The 18936-nt window shown below is 38.2% G+C and overlaps 1 protein-coding gene across 16 annotated transcripts in view; it reads right to left on the bottom strand.

The window, feature by feature from the left end:
• The window catches only part of nrxn2b (neurexin 2b), a 634852-nt gene that overhangs the window by 38773 nt on the left and 577143 nt on the right, over positions 1–18936 (bottom strand). For 11 of the 16 annotated variants that reach the window (XM_046843343.1, XM_046843331.1, XM_046843334.1 and 8 more), the window contains 2 exons: positions 14599–14770; positions 491–580 (listed from right to left, as the gene is read on the bottom strand). In XM_046843343.1, the coding sequence (XP_046699299.1) occupies positions 491–580; positions 14599–14770 (262 nt within the window). The remainder of the gene's footprint in view (positions 1–490; positions 581–14598; positions 14771–18936) is intronic. The other 5 variants (XM_046843340.1, XM_046843341.1, XM_046843342.1 and 2 more) reach the window with 1 other exon arrangement.

Here is an 18936-nt window from a genome sequence, read left to right as displayed (position 1 = left end):
GGGGTTAGGGGGATGTTATGTGCTTGTTATTGGTAGGGTTAATACTCTGAAGAGGTGCAGTCCCATGTCAAGAAATACATTTTTGGACATATTGTATAATCCAGTGTCAAAGAATTACAAATAATTACTTTTTTATATAAATCCATTTCTATTCAAAATATCTATTTAAGATATTCAAATTTTTTTTCTACAGGATATATCTACACAATTTCACAGAAATAGATATCATGATACTCATGATACTGAATACAATTACAATTAATCCATGAAGCTCTTGTTTAAAAGAGGCTGATTCATGACCATTATGATCAGTACACGATAACACACTGGATAGTTCATTAGTTTTCTCATTTTGGCCCTTCTGCTGTCTGTTTTGTCGCCAAATGCTGGGGAATTACAACAAGCACTGATGGGTCTGCCCCTCTTTCAGAGATGTGGTTAAGTCAATTAGACGATTAGCTCATTAAGTGGGATTAATGGAGTTTATTACCTTTGTCGAGTAGCCACTCGTCTACTACCCGACCAAGTCTGTATGGGATTCTTTGTCTGGCAATAGCCAGGCGCTCATTATCAAAGCTCCCTTTAGAGAATTTGGAGAAAGCAAAACAAAACAAACAAAAAACAAATTCAACATCTTACAGTCTCAATGTCCATAGGTCAGAAGATTAGACGTCAAAGGTTAGAAATAAGCAGGAGTTTAGCAGGTTATTATCTTTAAAATCAGCTTTAGTGTTTGCGAAAAAATGCTGTTATGCTTTCTTCGGTTAAATGATTTTTTTTTCTTTTTTTTTGGTTAGGAAGTTAACAAAGCTTTAGTTACCATGTGTATTTAAAATAGTAGTTTAGTTAGGAAATGAGTTAAACATATTTATGAAGAATTTAGAAGACCAGCGTTTTCCTGCTCCGTCTTTACAGACAACGTATAGGATTTTATAAACACATTCAAAATAGTCACTCGAAAAAATAGCAATCAGATTAAACAACATACAATGCAGTGGATATACTGTATAATGCTGAACAATTTTTTCATAATGTCAACCAAAAGGAAGATATTTTCTGAGTGAAAATAAAAAAAGACATGAGTCAAAACCACAATTTCAATAAGCTTTGATCATTTAACCCAAAAGGAATAGCAGATTTCTTGCTGCTGTGAAGCTCATCAAACAAATATTTGATTTTAAATATTGATTTAGCTTTGCCACACCAAAACTGTTTAAATAAGGGGTATAGCTGTCAAGAAAAAAAAAAAAAAAACTTTAATACATGATAACATGGCCTCTCTCTCTCTCTCTCTCTCTCTCTCTCTCTTACACACACACACACACACACACACACACAGCTCATACTATCCCTTATTCTATGCAAATCCTGCACCACGAGGACCCTAAACATGGCATGTGCAATGATAAGCAGTTCATTGTATCACTATCACCTCAATTTGAACAAAGTTGCCAACTTAAGTGCCAACATTGCATCAATAATTATAGAGTAAAAGTTATACTCAGAGTTGTGTAATGCACACTATTAAGCCAAATTTCATCCAGGTCATGAAATCGAAACAAGCATGCACACTATTACCACACTTTAATTTTGCTATTTTAAGGTTGCAAATGAATGAAATAACATCATCAGGTTTTTGGTATGTTGTTATTTATGCATTCAAAGAAAATATCTGCCAGTGATTAAAAAGATAAGCTAATAGAGTTGATCATTTATTTACTACACTTAAATCATACTTCCTGTGTAACTTCTGCATACTGGTATGCTTAGATGTGGTATTAAATCCTTACTACCCACCATCTAAATCCATATTAAATACTGCCCTGATTTGAGGAAATTAGCCATGGTTGAATAATATGTTTTATTTTGGTGAAGTAACGACAGAGGTGCACACAGCTGAGAGCCAAAATGTTATCTAAAGGCTTTACACCACTGAGAGACAAACACAGTAAAGTCCAAACATGGAAAGATATTAGAAATTTGAGATGTGCTGCAGAAATGAACCAAATAATAGGCAAAAATGAAGTTAAATTCTATACATTTTCAGAATTCCTATAAAGACTATATGTCTAATGACCCATTTATAAACCAAATGTAAACCATATGCTGTATTACACATTGTTCCTTTACTCACTGACTATACAATCAGAATAACAAAACAATAGCTATTTATATATACTGCATATAAAGGTTCGTGGACACATGACCATTAAGTACATATGAGCTTTTCCAATATTGCAGTCCACATTTAGTCCCCATTTGCTGTTATAATATCATTCACTCTTATGAGAAGATGTTCCACTAGAGTTTGCTTGTGAAGATTTGTGCTCATTCAGCCACAAGAGCTTTAAGAAAACCAGGTACTGATGTAGGTAAGGTGAGGAGGCCTGGGGTGAAGTCAGTATTCCAATTTATCCCAAAGGTGTTCTATGGGGTAGAGGTCAGAGCTTTTCATGGAGCTGGCTTTGAGCACAGGGGTATTGCCTTGCTGCAATAGGTTTGGGTCTCAAGTGAAAGGGAAAATGTTATTCTGCTATGTCTAATACTTTTGTCCATATAATGTAATTTATATAATACATAAATATGAAAGTGTGCATAATGGTTTATGAATGTATTCGTGGCAGCAGTTTGTGAGTGGAGGACGAAGCTGGATGGAACAAGTGGTAAGACTACACCTGCAGCTGATGAGACTAATCAGTGCGCTCTGTTCCAGTCTGGCTCCGCCCTCCACTCATGAACCGCTGCCAGGGTATTATAACGTGATTACATGGAATGTGTCTGTAGTTTATTATAGATATAGTCTTCACAGGAAGTTCTTCTAAGATTACTCGTAAAACTGTAGCAAAATAAACTTTTCAATAATGAAGGAATTTTTGTGAAAACTAAATATAAATTCTATTCTTTCTTTATTTTGGCCCAAGGGTGTGCTAACTTTTGCATGTAAATATATACATAGCCTTTGCCAAATATACAGTGCCCTCCACAATTATTGGCACCCCTGTTTAAGATGTGGTCGTGGACTTCTAAAAATTCTCCTTTTTTTCAAAACAACATAGAACCCAAATGCAAAAAAAGAGAAAAATCCAACCTTTCATTTAAGTACATAACTTTGGTGGTAAAAAAAATCATACATTTAGAAAAAAAAAAACTTGAAATCATGTGTCCCACAATTATTGGCACCCCTAACAATTACTCTGAAAAATGTAATTGTTTTTTTTTTTTTTATATATATTTTTCTGTAGTTGCTAAGGTTGGTCAGGGTATCTAGGGACTTTTAATTAGTAATTCATGATTTCCTGTTTCCTGGGGTATAAATATGACGTGACACAGAGGCCTAATTCTCTTACCCATTTGTCAACATGGCAAAGACAAGAGAACACACCATTCAAGTAAGGCAGATGTGTGTCGACCTTCATAAGTCAGGCAATGGCTACAAGAAAATAGCCACCGCCTTAACTTGCCGGTATCTACAGTCAGAGGAATCATTAAGAAGTTTAAAACAACTGGAACAGTGACAAACAAGGCTGGAAGAGGTCCCAAGTTTATCTTGCCACAACGCACAGTGAGGAGGATGGTAAGAGAAGTAAAAAAATTTCCCAAGCTCACCGTCACAGAATTGCATCAAAGAGTGGCATCTTGGGGTCACAGAGTCTCCAAAACAACCATCAGACGCTCTCTACATGCCAACAAGCTGTTTGGGAGGCATGCAAGGAAAAAGCCTTTTCTCACTAACACTCACAAACGTAAACGCCTGGAGTTTGCTAAGCGGTACTGGGACTTCAACTGGGATCGTGTGCTTTGGTCAGATGAGACTAAGATTGAGCTTTTTGGCAACAAACACTCTAAGTGGGTCTGGCGTAAAACAAAAGATGAGTATGCCGAAAAGCACCTCATGCCCACCGTGAAGTATGGTGGAGGATCTGTGATGCTGTGGGCCTGTTTCTCTTCCAAAGGCCCTGGGAACCTTGTTAGGGTGCATGGCATTATGAACGCTTTGAAGTACCAGGATATTTTAAATAAAAACCTGATGGCCTCTGCCAGAAAGCTGAAGATGGGTCGTCATTGGGTCTTTCAGCAGGATAATGATCCAAAACATGTGGCAAAATCTACACAAAAGTGGTTCAGCAGTCACAAACTCAAGGTCCTCCCATGGCCATCTCAGTCCCCAGACCTCAACCCAATCGAAAACCTGTGGGGCGAGCTAAAGAGAAGAGTGCATAAGAGAGGACCCAGGACACTGGATGATCTAGAAAGATTGTGCAAAGAAGAATGGTCAAAAATCCCTCTCTCTGTGTTCTCCAATCTTGTGAAATGTTATAGGAGGAGATTAAGTGCTGTCTTGTTGGCAAAAGGAGGTTGTACAAAGTATTAACATCAGGGGTGCCAATAATTGTGGCACACATGATTTCAAGTTTTTTTTTTTTTTCTAAGTGTGTGATTTTTTTACCACCAAAGTAATGTACTTAAATAAAAGGTTGGATTTTTCTCTTTTTTTGCATTTGGGTTCTATGTTGTTTTAAAAAAAAGGAGAATTTTTAGAAGTCCACGACCACATCTTAAACAGGGGTGCCAATAATTGTGGAGGGCACTGTATTATTCTCCAGAAACTTGAGTAGTCTTGCTGTATAGAACCAACCAGTTTAAAACACAGCAATTACATTTGCACACAGTTTGATTTGCTTTTCCGTTTTATTTTTTTCGGTCAAAATTCAGACACGTCAAACATTTAATGATCTGTGTCTATATAAACCGAGAATTATTTCATTATTTCCTTTAATGACTTCAGTGTTGACTGTCCTTTAACCTCTATTATACTCTATCCATCTCTCTCTTTCTTTTTCACTCTTGCCAGCAGTAGGAGCGGAAGATGTTGGAGAAATCAAAGTTGTCAGTTCTTTAATTAGTGGAAGCAATCTTTTTTCTGTCTCCCTCTCCCTTTCTCCCTTCCTCTCTCTCTCTCACACTCTCACTCTAATAAAGTTGCTCAATCCATTGCCACCGACTCCTTAACTGGTAGTGCAACTTGACTGCAAACGAACTAATCAAAATTCCTCCAAGGGACTACCCAGAGTCCCTGGCTGACTTCCAGGAATGGCAGCCACATGTGTCAGCGCTGCATCATCTGTATCATCCCGGGTAAGCGTACTTCATTAGTGTGTAATTACAACCTTGTGAAAACAGTTGGAATGCCTTCATGCAGGCTGCATTCAGGATCTATCACTGGCCAGCTGTTCTGTTCAGGTTTGGTTATGAAGTATGCTTTATGTAACATACTTTTACATAAATTCAAGTCTCAGAATTCACAGACTGTGAATTGACTGAGGAAAGCTTTCCATATCTGGCTGAAACCTTCACAGATAAGTGGAAAATATATAGCAGTATTGGTAACCATACCATCATGCACCTACACTGGTGTCTAATTAAAATTCCATATTTAGTATGTTCGCATTTAAACCTGGAGTAGAAGTTGCTTTAATAGTAAGGGCTAAAAATCTACATGGACTGAATTTCTAGTTTAGGGTATATTTTCCACAATATAAGGTCTAAGATAAAGCCACTACAAACCTTACCAATTTGCTATTAACCATGACTGAATAAATGAATGAATGTTTCGAATTTGTATATTGGGTGGTCCCTATTTGAAAGTAACAAACTCCTGCTTCTGCAACTTTTTGTTGCATCCCAAGTTTAAATGCACATCTTTATTCTTGACCACATTCTCTAAAAACAACAGCAACAAGAACACCACCACTCCCAATCCTAATACACACCTTTGGTCTCAAACACATTCTCTAAACAGCATTAAGTACCATAATCCCTATCCTAATGCCCACCTCTAGTCTCAACCAGATATTCTAAACAACAGCAACAACAACAACAACAACAACAACAACAACAGCAGCAACACACAACCACCCAAAGAAACAACACAAATTTAGGTTCCCTTTCTGGAAATTGAGCTGCATCAAAACACTTTGGGAACGCGACTGAGTATTCACGCTCTGAAATAATGTGTATAATCAGTCAAAAATTGGACGCCGGCCGTCACCGGTGGGATGACATCATGACCAGGAGTATAAAATGTATACGGAGAGAGGCAGCATCAGCTTCTGTTTGTTCACGAAGCGCTCTGTGTGTATGTGTTGAATTGTCTGTCAATTGTTTGTCTTAGAAAAGTAAAGAAGAAAAAAAAATAATAAAATAAATATATATATATATATATATATATATATATATATATATATATATATTCCTGAGAGCGGAGCATGCTAGTCGGTTCTCGAGAGAGCGGGCTGCATGTCAATGCCATTGTTCCGCTCCCGAGCGGCACTCTCCAAGGAGAGAGCTCGCGCTCCTCACGGGACTAGCAGTTTCTGGGGTTTGCAAATGGACCTTGCAGAGGGTTTTGAGACAGGCTTGTCTCTTTCTCCAACCTCACCTGCTTGGTCCAGCACTCGCTCACAGGCTCGAAAGCATGCTGAACACCAGGTCGTTACCTACATGTCAGGATCTCCCGTTCTTTCCAGACCTGCACACTGAAGTGTAATGGTCATGACACTTCAGTGGAAAGTACACGGTATGGTGCGACTCGGCGGGTTGAAGAAACGTTTGCGAGCTATCTTTCTCCCGGGATCGGGGGGAAGGTTTAAGCCCTGGCAGGTCAAGCCGCTGCATCCCTGCACACCATGGCGGTCCTGTAAGGCGTATCAGGCTGAACTGCTGTATTAACTGAATGTGGGAGGTGCCCGGGCGGCAGAAATGGAGCGTCGCGTCTCCTACTCCCACTGTCAGGGATCTGCGCCAAAGCCCCGAGAAATGACAGATCTGAGGACTGTCATCTTAAACAAGAGGGCTACGGCGAAAAAGGCCTGACATAGAGCGTTCTGGGGATCCGGCCGTGAAGGGGCTTTTGCCGTGAAGCTCTTCCAGATGTGTCTCAGTGGGTCCTGCACACTGTATTGAGAGGCTACTCGATTCAGTTTGGGTCTCCTTCCGTCTTCATAGTTCCCAGGGACGGAGGGTTCTGTCCTATCTTAGTTCTACATCAGCTAACCCGCTCCCTCATGAAACTCAAGACTTCAAGATGCTGACCCTCAAACAGGTCATGCTTCAAATCAGATTCGAGGACTGGTTTGTCACGGTAGATCTAAAGAATGCGTACTTTCATGTGTCCATCCTTCCTTCTCACAGAGGTTCACTTTCGGGGCTGAAGCTTACCAATACCGGGTTCTTCCGTTTGGCCTTGCCCTTTCACCCCGTACCTTTACAAAATGCTGTGGAGGTCTCAGGGCATCCGCATCCTCAACTACATCAACAATTGGTCGATCCTAGCTCAATCAGTGCAGTTGGCGGTCCGGCATCGAGATGTCATTCTCGCCCACATGAAGGCGTTGGGGTTTTGTCTGAACGACGGAAAGAGTGTGCTTTCTCCATTACAGAGAACCACCTATTTTGGTGTCATATGGGATTTGACTACTTCACGTGCGCAGCTTTCTCCTGGCCGCATTGTGGCCATCCTTAGGGCCATCAGGAAGGTCAGAGAATGGCAGCCTTTAACTGTCACCAGGCTGCATTTGCGCCCTCTGTGCAGGCTGGCTTACCAGATCCCTTTGGGCCCAAGGGAAACTTCTCTCTTTGAGAGCAGTCTACATCTTGGGCCGGCTGAATGAGGCAGTAGACACCCTCACGAGGCAGGGGGTGATACCCGGGGAATGGCGGCTTCACCCTGATGTGGTGGAACAGGTTTGAAAGAAATTCGGAAGAGCACAGATGGATCTGTTTGCGTCTCCAGAGAAGTTGCACTGTCCCCGTTGGTTCTCTCTTACTCATCCAGACACCATGGCTTACTCCTCCAGTTGCCATGGCTGGAGCCTGCACAGGGGGATGCCATGGCTCAGGCGTGGCCAAGGCTGCATCTGTACACTGAAATAGTAAGTGAGAACCAGAGGGGAACAGTGCGAAGCTGATTCAGCTGCTTGTCTGCTACAGTTCTCCCAAGAAAGGGCTTCCCTGCTAATAAGCAGACTCTGAGCAGGTTTATTGTTGATGCCATCACATCATCTTATGAGTCCTCTGGTCTCCCTGCTCCCTTCAGGGTCAGAGCTCACTCCAAACGGAGTGTGGCTGCCTTAAAATCTTGGTCCTCTGGAGTTCCCCTCCAAAACATATATAACGATGCAGGTCCTATAACCTAGACCCCAGTGCCCTCCTCTAGCTGTGTTTGACAGACACACACTGGGCGGGGACTGGTCAGTCTGGTGTGATTAGACAATGTTCTCAAAGCATTTTGATGCAGCTTGAGTTCCTGAAAGGGAACGTCTAATTCCCTGAGGGAACGGGACGCTGCGTCTCTATGCCACACCTTCCGGTGTCCTTGCAGAGCTTCCTTCTTTCTTACAGAAGCTGATGCTGCCTCTCTATGTATGCGTTTTGTACTCCTGGTCGTGATGTCACCCCGCCGGTGACAGCCAGAGTCAAATTTTTGACTGATTATACACATTATTTAAAAGCGTGAACACTCGGGCATGTTCCCAAAGCGTTTCCACACAGCGTTTAGTTCCCTCAGGGAACTAAGGTTACATACGTGACCTAGAGACGTTCTTTGTAATTATCTAATACATTATAAACACAAATTTTGCATCTGTGTACTCTGTTGAGTAGCTGTCCATGGTTCTGAACATACAGCACTTATTGAAAAAAAAGCTGCACAGGACTGCTATGGTTTCGGCGAGGAAACAGGTGCAGAGGCCAGTGTGAAATATATTATTGTTGTTTGCCATGCTATTTCAGATAACAGCAGTCTCAGAGATGATGTTAAACACACAAATTCCCATAGAGAGTAAGAGCAGAATCTCTATCCCTCAGTAAGCTTCACGGTGTTCTTTATGACTTTTGCAGAGTTGGTGGGCTTTTGAGACAGTAAGTATTATAAAGTAGTGAATTAAAAGCAGTGGTGTGTGCAGCACTCTGCTAGCCAGATTAATACATAGATCTCTCTGCTGATTACCAAAACACTGCCAGCTATATTCATCCATCCGCACTGTCTCTGTACTATCCGGCTTAGCTATATCCTCCATATATCCAGCTACACACACACACACACACACACACACACACACACACACACACACACACACACACACACACATGTGCGTGCCCACAAACACACACGCACGTGCACACACATAGACACACACATATAAAAAAGTATTAATACATAGGCATACAGGAGAATTTTATTTAAAACACTTTATTCCTGCTTCCATAAAACAGTGCTTTTCAAATGATTGGTAACCCATAAATTACCATTTTTATTAAGTTACCCCTGTAGTATGCCTATTCTTCCATACATAGCATTTTCAACTCTTTCATATTCTCTGGTTTTCAGCAGGGTTGAATCAGATATGATTGAGACTAATAAAGCTATTACTAAATATTTGATTTGGGTTTCCCATTGGAACAAATATCTGGTTTGGAAATATACGTGACCAATAAATAACCTTTTTGAAATAGAGAGACAGGTTTATTATAAAGCATAACTTTTTCTCTCTGCCTCTTCAAGGGTGTCAATAATTCTGGAGTGGACCAAATGCTCTTAATAAAGTAGCATATTTAAAAAGCTATAACTGTTAACCAACCATAATCCCCTTGACAAATTCTTTGCAAAGTGTGCATGTTTTTCTAAAATTGCTTTTTCATCTGTATACAAAAAAAATCAAATCAGCCTATTTACTAAAAAACATTAATAAAGGATGGTTAAGCCTTTGGCATTTTTAGCAAGATAAGACTGACTGAGGCAAGGGAAGAATGAGCCAAATACTGTGGGAAAGACGGGGAGAGAGAGAGAGAGAGAGAGAGAGAGAGAGAGAGACGCAATAATAGTGTGCATGTCCCTGGGGAACCATCTGCCTCAGTTTATTAAGGTGACCTAAGCAGCAAAAGATTTCAGCTTAGCTTCGGACAGAAAGACAAACACTCTATGAAAGAAGAAAGACCCAAGAGGATGCATTGGACAAACAAAGCAATACAGTGAGTTTAGTAAAATCCCTGATGTCTGGTGAACGTTTTGTCTTGTCTGTTTTGAAATTCGACACCAGGACTCACCAATATCCTGTTTTAGGACATTATAGGATTATAGATTAATTTAGAAAAATATCCTTTTTTAGCGTATATTTGAAACTTTCCGATCTATATACTCAATCCTGACTAAACCCAGACTAAACCGCTTATGTTCAACAATTTACTGAATAACAAACACTTAGATTTTCCTAAGTAAATCTACAAATATTTTTCATACCCAAGCCTAACCATATGGATATACTTAGTACTCCATCAATCAGTGTTATATATTGGATGTGCTCCATCTGCTTCATTCCTGGGGTCATTTGTGCCTCTCTAACTGGGTCAGTGTTTAATCATAATCATCCAAATGACCTCTCCTTCTTTCTACTCTATATTTTCAAGCTTTAATTTGTCTGGCGAGACAAGCAGATTTTAAAGCTTGGTTTTGCCTGTAATTTTAGAGAGTCATCCGGAGCTGACTGAACACTTGAAAACAAGGTTTACCACTTAAAGGTGTTTTGGTTTGGCCCTTTAGAAGAACATAGTAGTTTTATGTAGAACCTGGGAACAGAGTGTCTCCCTTTCATACAACATAAACATTTAAAATGGGTACGTTCACTGTACATATTACTGTTGAAATGTTTATTTTCTTATAAAAAAAAAATTAATTTATACGCACATTCCTTCACCTTTTGCTTTGACTGCAAAACTATATACACACTCAGAAATATGGTAACACACACACACACACACACGCACAGACACACAATATACAGGAATGCTTGGAGGACTGCAATGCAAATGGACTCTCAGTAATGTCAAATATATAAAAACACAAAAAACATCAAAGTTCTCAGGAGATACAGAGGTGACAATATACTGTAAAAGAAGCTGTAAATTCAGCCTTGAGGTTCTCCTCATCCCTGATTCTTTCCTAATGCCATGTTTAACATCACAAAGCCTGAGCAGCCAGTGTCTGCCATTACACTTGCACTGTTACCGTGGAGATGTGTAGCTCGGCTGCTCAGCGATGATGGATGATGGAGCGATCGACCTTTTCCAGACACAAAATGAGAGAATGAGTGTGGACAGGCTGAGATAAGAAAGATCTCTGCCCTATCTCTGTCACTTTTTCTCTTGCCTCTTCTCTCTTTTATGCTTATCTTGCATTCTCTCACTCTCTTCCTCTTTCATTGCAAATACTGTGGTCTAATCTGAAGGCAAAGCACATCATTTGACCAAAGCTTTTTATTTTAAATATGAACCATTACAGCCTCGGTAGCAGATCCTCTTTTCATTTACATATACATTTACTTCATTTAGCAGACGCCCTTATCCAGAGACATGAACCTTTTCCAGAGCGGCATTCCAATCACAATGGAAACTGTCGTTTATGCTATAAATTATATGTCATAATTGAGACATTGACCTAAAAATGGGAGGTTTCCCATATTTATTTATTTTTTATAGATATTTCATTTCATTGAAGCAACAACATGACTTTCATAAAGTAAAGAAAAAAATACAGACTGAAAATAAAATGCATGTATGGATTCTCACTGCTATTATGATTCCATGACACCAGACAGAAGTGGAAACCAGGCATAACCACATTAACTAGTCTTATTTAAACAGTATATGGACAAAAGTTAGAACACCTAAAGATTTGTCTGAGATTTTAGAAACATCCAATCGGTTTACAGTCAGCATTCCAATTCATCCCAAAGGTGCTCAGTAGGGTAGAAGTCAGCATTCTATTATAGGCCATTTAAGATCTTCCATTCCAGCCCATTTAAACTATATCTACATGGAGCAGGCTTTGTGCACAGGGGGCATCTCCAGGCTTGAACAGGGTCTCCTAGTTCAAATGAAATTTAATGCTACTCTATCCAAATACAATTGTGTGTGTCCAAGTTTGTGGTAACAGTTTAGGGATAACCCGTACATGGCAGGAAAAGTCAAGCGTACCAACACTTTTGTTCATATAGTGTACAAACTTAACGGCACTAACCAGCTAATGCAGGTCTTTATGTGCAAAAAAATGTATGTTCTAAATGTATGTTCTACTGAAAATCCCTTATCTAGACAGACCTTTGTTTAAAATCCAATAGATTCTGTAGCTGTTTGGATCATTTTAAAGTCTGGTAGGTAACAGTACATTCCATTACTCACTAATACCTTTTTGTTTGACAACTAAATAAAACTGTATCACAACTGAATAAAGTACACTATATAGCCAGAAGCTTGTAATCTCCACTTTATCTCACCAAAACTGTAACCACAAAGTTTCAAGCACTCATTTGTCTTTAAATTCAAAATGCCTTTTAGGCAGTCACATTATTCTTCACTGGAAGAGACAGCAAGTGGTCTTACAGCTGAATGATCACACTTCCCCATAGCTTTACTCCAAAATCTAGTGGAAGCCTTCCGAGAAGAGTGGAGGTTATAAAGGCAAAACAAGGAGACTAAGTCTGGAATAGAACATGGATAGGATGGTCATGTGCCCACAAATATTTACCATATGATGTATTTCTAGGGGATTAGTTATAATAGAAATCATAAATATCACAACTTCTTACCTTGAGGAAATGAAAAGTTGATATGGAAACTGGTTGAATACAACTTAATACAAACTTTACATTCCACTGACTTAATAACTGTAATGAATTTACTTCATGCTTAGTAACCAACTGGAAATATTTTGTGATAAATCATTTTGTTATTATAAAAAAACAATTGCCTCTTGTTTTCTATTGGATCTGAGATTCTATGATTTAGCTAAACAAAGTCTGTGTAAATTTAAAGTAAACTCAAGTAGTACTAGTGATTTATATCATTCATTGAATGAACTGTGATCTCCTGTACTGCTGTAAGAAGGCCTCAAAATCTTGCAAACTGTAAATATTGGCACCTCTATAGTAACCTGTATAAGGACATAATTTGGGTCTTCACAAAAGGCTAAAAATATTCAAACCCACACCCTTATGTACAAAACAGAATTCTCTTATGAAGCTTCCACCAGAATTATAATATCATTTGGGAAAAAGAAATGCACAGTTTTGGTGTGGCAACATGGAAAAATCTTTTCAGTCTCAATCAACAGCAGCATAACATAAAATTTAATTTACAGTTCCAAAGATTTCCAATGGAGACCTAGTGTGAAAATAGGGAAAATAAAGACAGACAACATCTTCCTTTTTCTTTTGCAATACAGTGGATGTAAAGTTACTGCCTCGGACAGAGACAGGGACAAAGAGAGAGAGAAGAAATATTTAAAAAACAGCAAAAAAAAACCCTGAATAAAATATGGAAAATGTGGAGTCATCTACAGCATGGCAGAGTGTGTGTGCATTTAGGTGGGTGCATATTGTTATTCTTGCAGGTGGATGATTTATACCAACACAGCTTGACTCACACACACGCAGCATGCATATAAAGCTCCCCCGAGGCTGCATTCAACAGTATTTATTTGTTTATTAATACTTTCGGTGTGCAATGTTAGTCATTCCCAATTCCCGCCTACTATCTAACGCTCCACAGCATGGAAGCTGTTAATGTGCTTCCTCCGTGACACATGTATCCAGTCACTGCATCTTTTAGATTCTTATGTAGCTGTAAGAGTCATCAGAAAGCTGAGAACTCGCTAATGTCATGCTGCACGGAAGGGAACAGATGAATAAAATCTGTCTTTACAACATCAGTCCCTTATAGCGAGAATATGATCATTGATTATTGGGAAAAACATCATTTAAATCCTTTTCTTGTGTTGTGTAAAGAGAATTGTTTGTGCAACCAAAGTTTTTTCTTCTCTCTCTTTCTGTTATTTTATGACAAGACATTAGAGGTGAACAGGTTTCTTATTTTTTCAATAGAACAATAGATTTAACATGGAATCTTTTTTATTTTTCACATAACCAGTGGGTCATTTAAATAAATATGCTTCGATTTGCATACTTAATAAAACACAATTTAGTCTTTGGATGAAGTTTGAATCAAAATATTTATTTTAGTCATGACATGCAAAAGATGAATTCATTTACAAATTAGTTTCTTAGAAAATGTGTCAACCGATAAACGTGTTTAAAAAAAAAAAAAAATAATAAATTTAAGTATTGATAGAATCAATTGATACTAATTGAATGAATTTGTAAAACTTCAATAGTTCAAGTCTAAAGCAAATATGTTTTTGTTAGTTTCTGAATTTTGGCAATTTACTGATTTTTCATATATATTTATATATATATATATATATATATATATATATATATATATATATATATATATATATATATATATATATATATATAAATGCTCTTGAGTTAGTGGCTTCTAGAAGAAAGTTTATATTTATACTTTATCATGACATGCTTTGCACAGATATATGAATGGCATGATGTTGAAAATCTTCAAACCTTCATATTACATGTGAGTCTACCTCTAGTGTCTTGGCTCATACAAGTTCATACAATTTCTCATAAAATCAGTTTGGTGTTACACTGCTTAACCCAAATGTATGAAAGTGTGTACGCTTCCTACCTGCTGGGAAGCGTTCGATGACCGGCTGGTTGTCCACCTGCAGTGTAGCGTTGCCGCCACTTCTAGTAAAGCGCACCACGTGATATTTGCCATCGCTCACCACCACTCCATTCTCCTCGATCGTGATGTCGTCTGTTCCCACGTTGAAGATGACGCCGACCTTCCCTCGCTCCTGAGACGAAAAGAGAAAGAAAAACGCAGCTTAAATGACCTTTATTGTTAGATATAGAATCGAATGCAAAAGTGTGATGCAGATTTAAAAAGATTTAATGGCGACAGAAAACAAAATATAACCAAAATCTTATACTTTTTTTGTTACAATACCTTGTCTTTTTCTCACCCTTTTTCTATCATTCCCTTTCTTTTAATTTCTTGTTTTATTTCTCTGAATCTCTATTTCTTTTCCATATTTAACATCGCTTTCAGTTCTATTTCTCTCTTTCTCTATTCTTCACAATCTCTATTTTACCATTTCTCTTTTTGTTTCTTTAATATCATATGCATTGTTTTGTCTTTTGTTACATTTCTATATCTCTTTCTTTCTTTCTTTCTTTCTTTCTTTCTTTCTTTCTTTCTTTCTTTCTTCTTTCTTTCTTTCTTCTTTCTTTCTTTCTTACTTACTGTCTCCATTTCTCTCCTTTTATCAGTCTCTCTGTCTATTTCTAGATATATTTCTTTCTTCCTCACTGCTTTTCATCTTTACTTACTCTTTCAATTTCCCCAATCTCTCTATCAATTTATGTCCTGCTTATTGCCAATTCCAACTTTTTTCTCAATAATCTCTCCATCATTCTATCTATGTGTCTATTTCTTTTTTGTTGTCTCAGTGTCTCCAGGCCACTTTTAGAAATGTCTTGTCCATTACGGTTCTAAAGATCTACATCTCTGTATAAGTGAAATACCAATAAAACTGAATTGAAAGTACTTGAATAGAATGTACTGCTGTATTGATTAGTAAACTATATAAATAAAAATCTCCTGGAATTAAAACCTAAAGCAGGTAAATCAGTGATCCAGACGTGCTACTGAAAGCTCTGTATAAATCATTTAGCAGTAATGAATATGCTTCAGTATACTGACATCAGACTCTTTTTATATCTGTTAGTGTTGACAGCCACCTACTGCTTACACTTCATTATAGTGTCTCCTACTTAATCTCAAGCTGTCTTTTGACTCTTCTGTCCAATTCCTCTATTTTATCCTTCCCTCTCTCTCCTCCACTCACTCACTCACTCACCACTCACTCACTCACTCTCTAACTCCTCCTGTGCTTTTGCCCTTTATGGCACCAAAGGTCAAAGTCATTTACTGTGTTGCAAAGTAAGACAGAGAACTATCGAGAGAGAGAGAGAGAGAGAGAGAGAGAGAGAGAGAGAGAGAGAGAGAGAGAGAGAAATAATTTTAAAAGTGAAAGGGGAAGATAGAGGTAGAAAAGCAAGAAGACAGACAGACAGACAGACAGACAGACAGACAGACAGACAGACAGACAGACAGACAGACAGACAGACAGACAGATAGATAGATAGATAGATAGATAGATAGATAGATAGATAGATAGATAGATGTTATAGCCAGAGAGAGATAAAAAGCCAAGCCGACAGATAGACAGGTAAATTGATTGATAATTAGTAGATGATGTAAAACCTTTGATACTTCCTAATGGCTCCATGTGACAGCATACAACCCTAAGGTTTTTGCAATACATCTGTACATGAAAAATGCTTAGTTTCCAGTCTACCCCTATCTATTATTGACATTACTTGGTCTGTTTTATGAAATGAGCCATATTCATAAACCATGACACTTCAAGACATTACTTTTTATGGTTAAAGTTTGGCCTTTAGGCAGGTCCATAAATATTCATGAAATCTTTCTCGGGGAATGAAAAAGTGGCTAAAGCGATTAAAAAGTTATTTAATTGTGCAAATGGAAGCAAAGGTTGCTGGATAAATTAGTGATGAACCTGATCATGGGGGGTTTTATGCATATTATCTTATTACGCTACACTTTGCTTGTTATGAGATATTCCAATACCATTCACATTTTTATTCTAATAAATTCTACCGTTGGATTCCAGGAGGTTGTCATAATTTCTGCTATATACAGGAATGTAAAAGCATAAGATAAGGATTGATGTACTGTTTGTCTGCAGAGGAAAAGGAGTAGAGCTGAGTTTTTGTTATTTCCTAGTTTTCAAGCAGTAGAAGCCTTATCTAGAAGCTCAGAAGGGTTTATTGGGTAAGAATAGATGGGTTTGCTGTGTTGTACTCATACATCCGGCAGGAAAGCGCAGCTCTCGCTCTCCCAGAAGCATACAGCAAGTCTGGCTCATTACGTTTGCGTTTCCTTTAAGAGTTAATCCTACCCCGCAAGGAAAACTATCTATAGGATAGAGTGCAAGAGAGGATGATAGAGACTCCATGAGTGAAAGAAATTGATGAGGTTGAAATAAAAGGAAACTTGAAAGGGAAGAGAAAAAAGATTTACATAATTAGCAGTTGTGTTCTGCAACATTAATTCCGCTTTACTATGCTATATATAAATATATATAAATATATACTTACATACCCCAACCATGACATTTTAATGCCTGTTTACCCTCAAATCTACCCCAACTGACATTATGCTGGTATTTAAAAAGTGTTACCATCAACTACTACTATTTATCATCAAAGATCAACATTCACCATCAAATACCATGTTTAATCAAACATATTTATTTTCAACCACCCATCAACAAACACGAAATCTACCCATCGCCAACAGCTGAATGAATTAAACAAAAACCCTCACATTACAATAAAACATTCCTCCAACAGACATGTCAATTTATTAATACACAGCAACATGGAACCCCATCAAACTCCAATATTTACCTACAAACACCATCATTCTCCATCAATCAATTAGCAGTAATATGCAAACCCCCACCAGCCATATTCACTGTGTGATCAACATCCACCAATAAAAACTTTCTTTCGGCTTCTCCCATTAGGGGTCGCCACAGCGGATCCTTTGCATGTTTGATTTGGCACATGTTTTTATGCTGGATGCCCTTCCTAACGCAACCCTCCCCATTTATCCGGGCTTGGGACCGGCATTGAGGAGGCTGGGGTTGGTTCCCTGACTGGGGATCGAACCCGGGCCGAAGCGGTGAGAGCGCTGTATCCTAACCACTAGACCACCAGGGAACCTATCAACATCCACCAATAAACACTAAAATTCACCTAAAGACCATGTTTTATTAACATTCACCATAACAATATCAAACAGTACCACCTTCTCTCAGAATGAGAGGTAAGTACACTTCAAGGCTCTTCTCTGTTCTGGCACTGAGGTGGTGGAATGAATGTCCGTCCAGCAGAGTCCCTGACTATCTTCAAACGACGACTGAAAACCTACCTCTTTCTGAAATACCTAAACTAGCACTTTCCAAGTTTGTGGAATTCGAGTTATATTTATATTAAGTTTATAATCTTGCGTACCAGTGTAGTTTTATTCATTACTAGAGACTCAAAGCACTTTTGTACGTCGCTCTGGATAAGGGCGTCTGCTAAATGCCACAAATGTAAATGTAAATGTAAATGTAAATTGCATTTAAACAAAAAGCATAACCTACTTATTCTTCATCACCCAGATTTTTTACGATCAAAACATATCATTCTTATTTAATCCACTCTTGATATCAAACACTAGAAATCAAGTACAAATTATTAAATGAATTCATCACCAAAAAGATCATTTTCCCTTATATAACACTAAAATATGGAGCAAAATGATATATAAACTCAATAGCCATATTTATTTCCATCCATTATATTGTAGATATTATAACATCCACAATATTCTAATAATTTTTTAATTTTTTCCCCAAGAAAGTACCATAAAAAATGACCAACAACACTGTGTATAATTGAACTAATATTACATTTACCCTCAAACCACACATCAGTGTTCACTCATTAAATATTAATATACCATAACAAACACTGGAATTTCTTTTTAAAACACCAGCATTCAACATGACTCACCAACACTCACTGACAAACTGACTCTTTGCACCCAAATTCTTCTCAATATGGGACAATGGTGGTTTAACAGTTAAGGTTTTGGGTTACTGATCATATAGTTGGAAGCCCCAGCACGGTCAAGCTACCACTGTTGAGCCATTGACTACGGCACTTAACCCTATCTGCACTGGGGTGCTCTGAACCCAGCCTCCTGTCCAACTGGGATATGCAAAATCTTTAGAATTTTAAGTAACACTTTATTTTAGAGTTTAAAAAATACTTTATTTTGCCCCGTAAACACTACTAGTACCTTTTATACCTTGCTAAC

The sequence above is a fragment of the Silurus meridionalis genome, chromosome 28, assembly GCF_014805685.1.
Source record: "Silurus meridionalis isolate SWU-2019-XX chromosome 28, ASM1480568v1, whole genome shotgun sequence".
In the NCBI taxonomy this organism is placed as follows: Eukaryota; Metazoa; Chordata; class Actinopteri; order Siluriformes; family Siluridae; genus Silurus; species Silurus meridionalis.
This window is presented reverse-complemented; position numbering and strand designations above follow the sequence as displayed.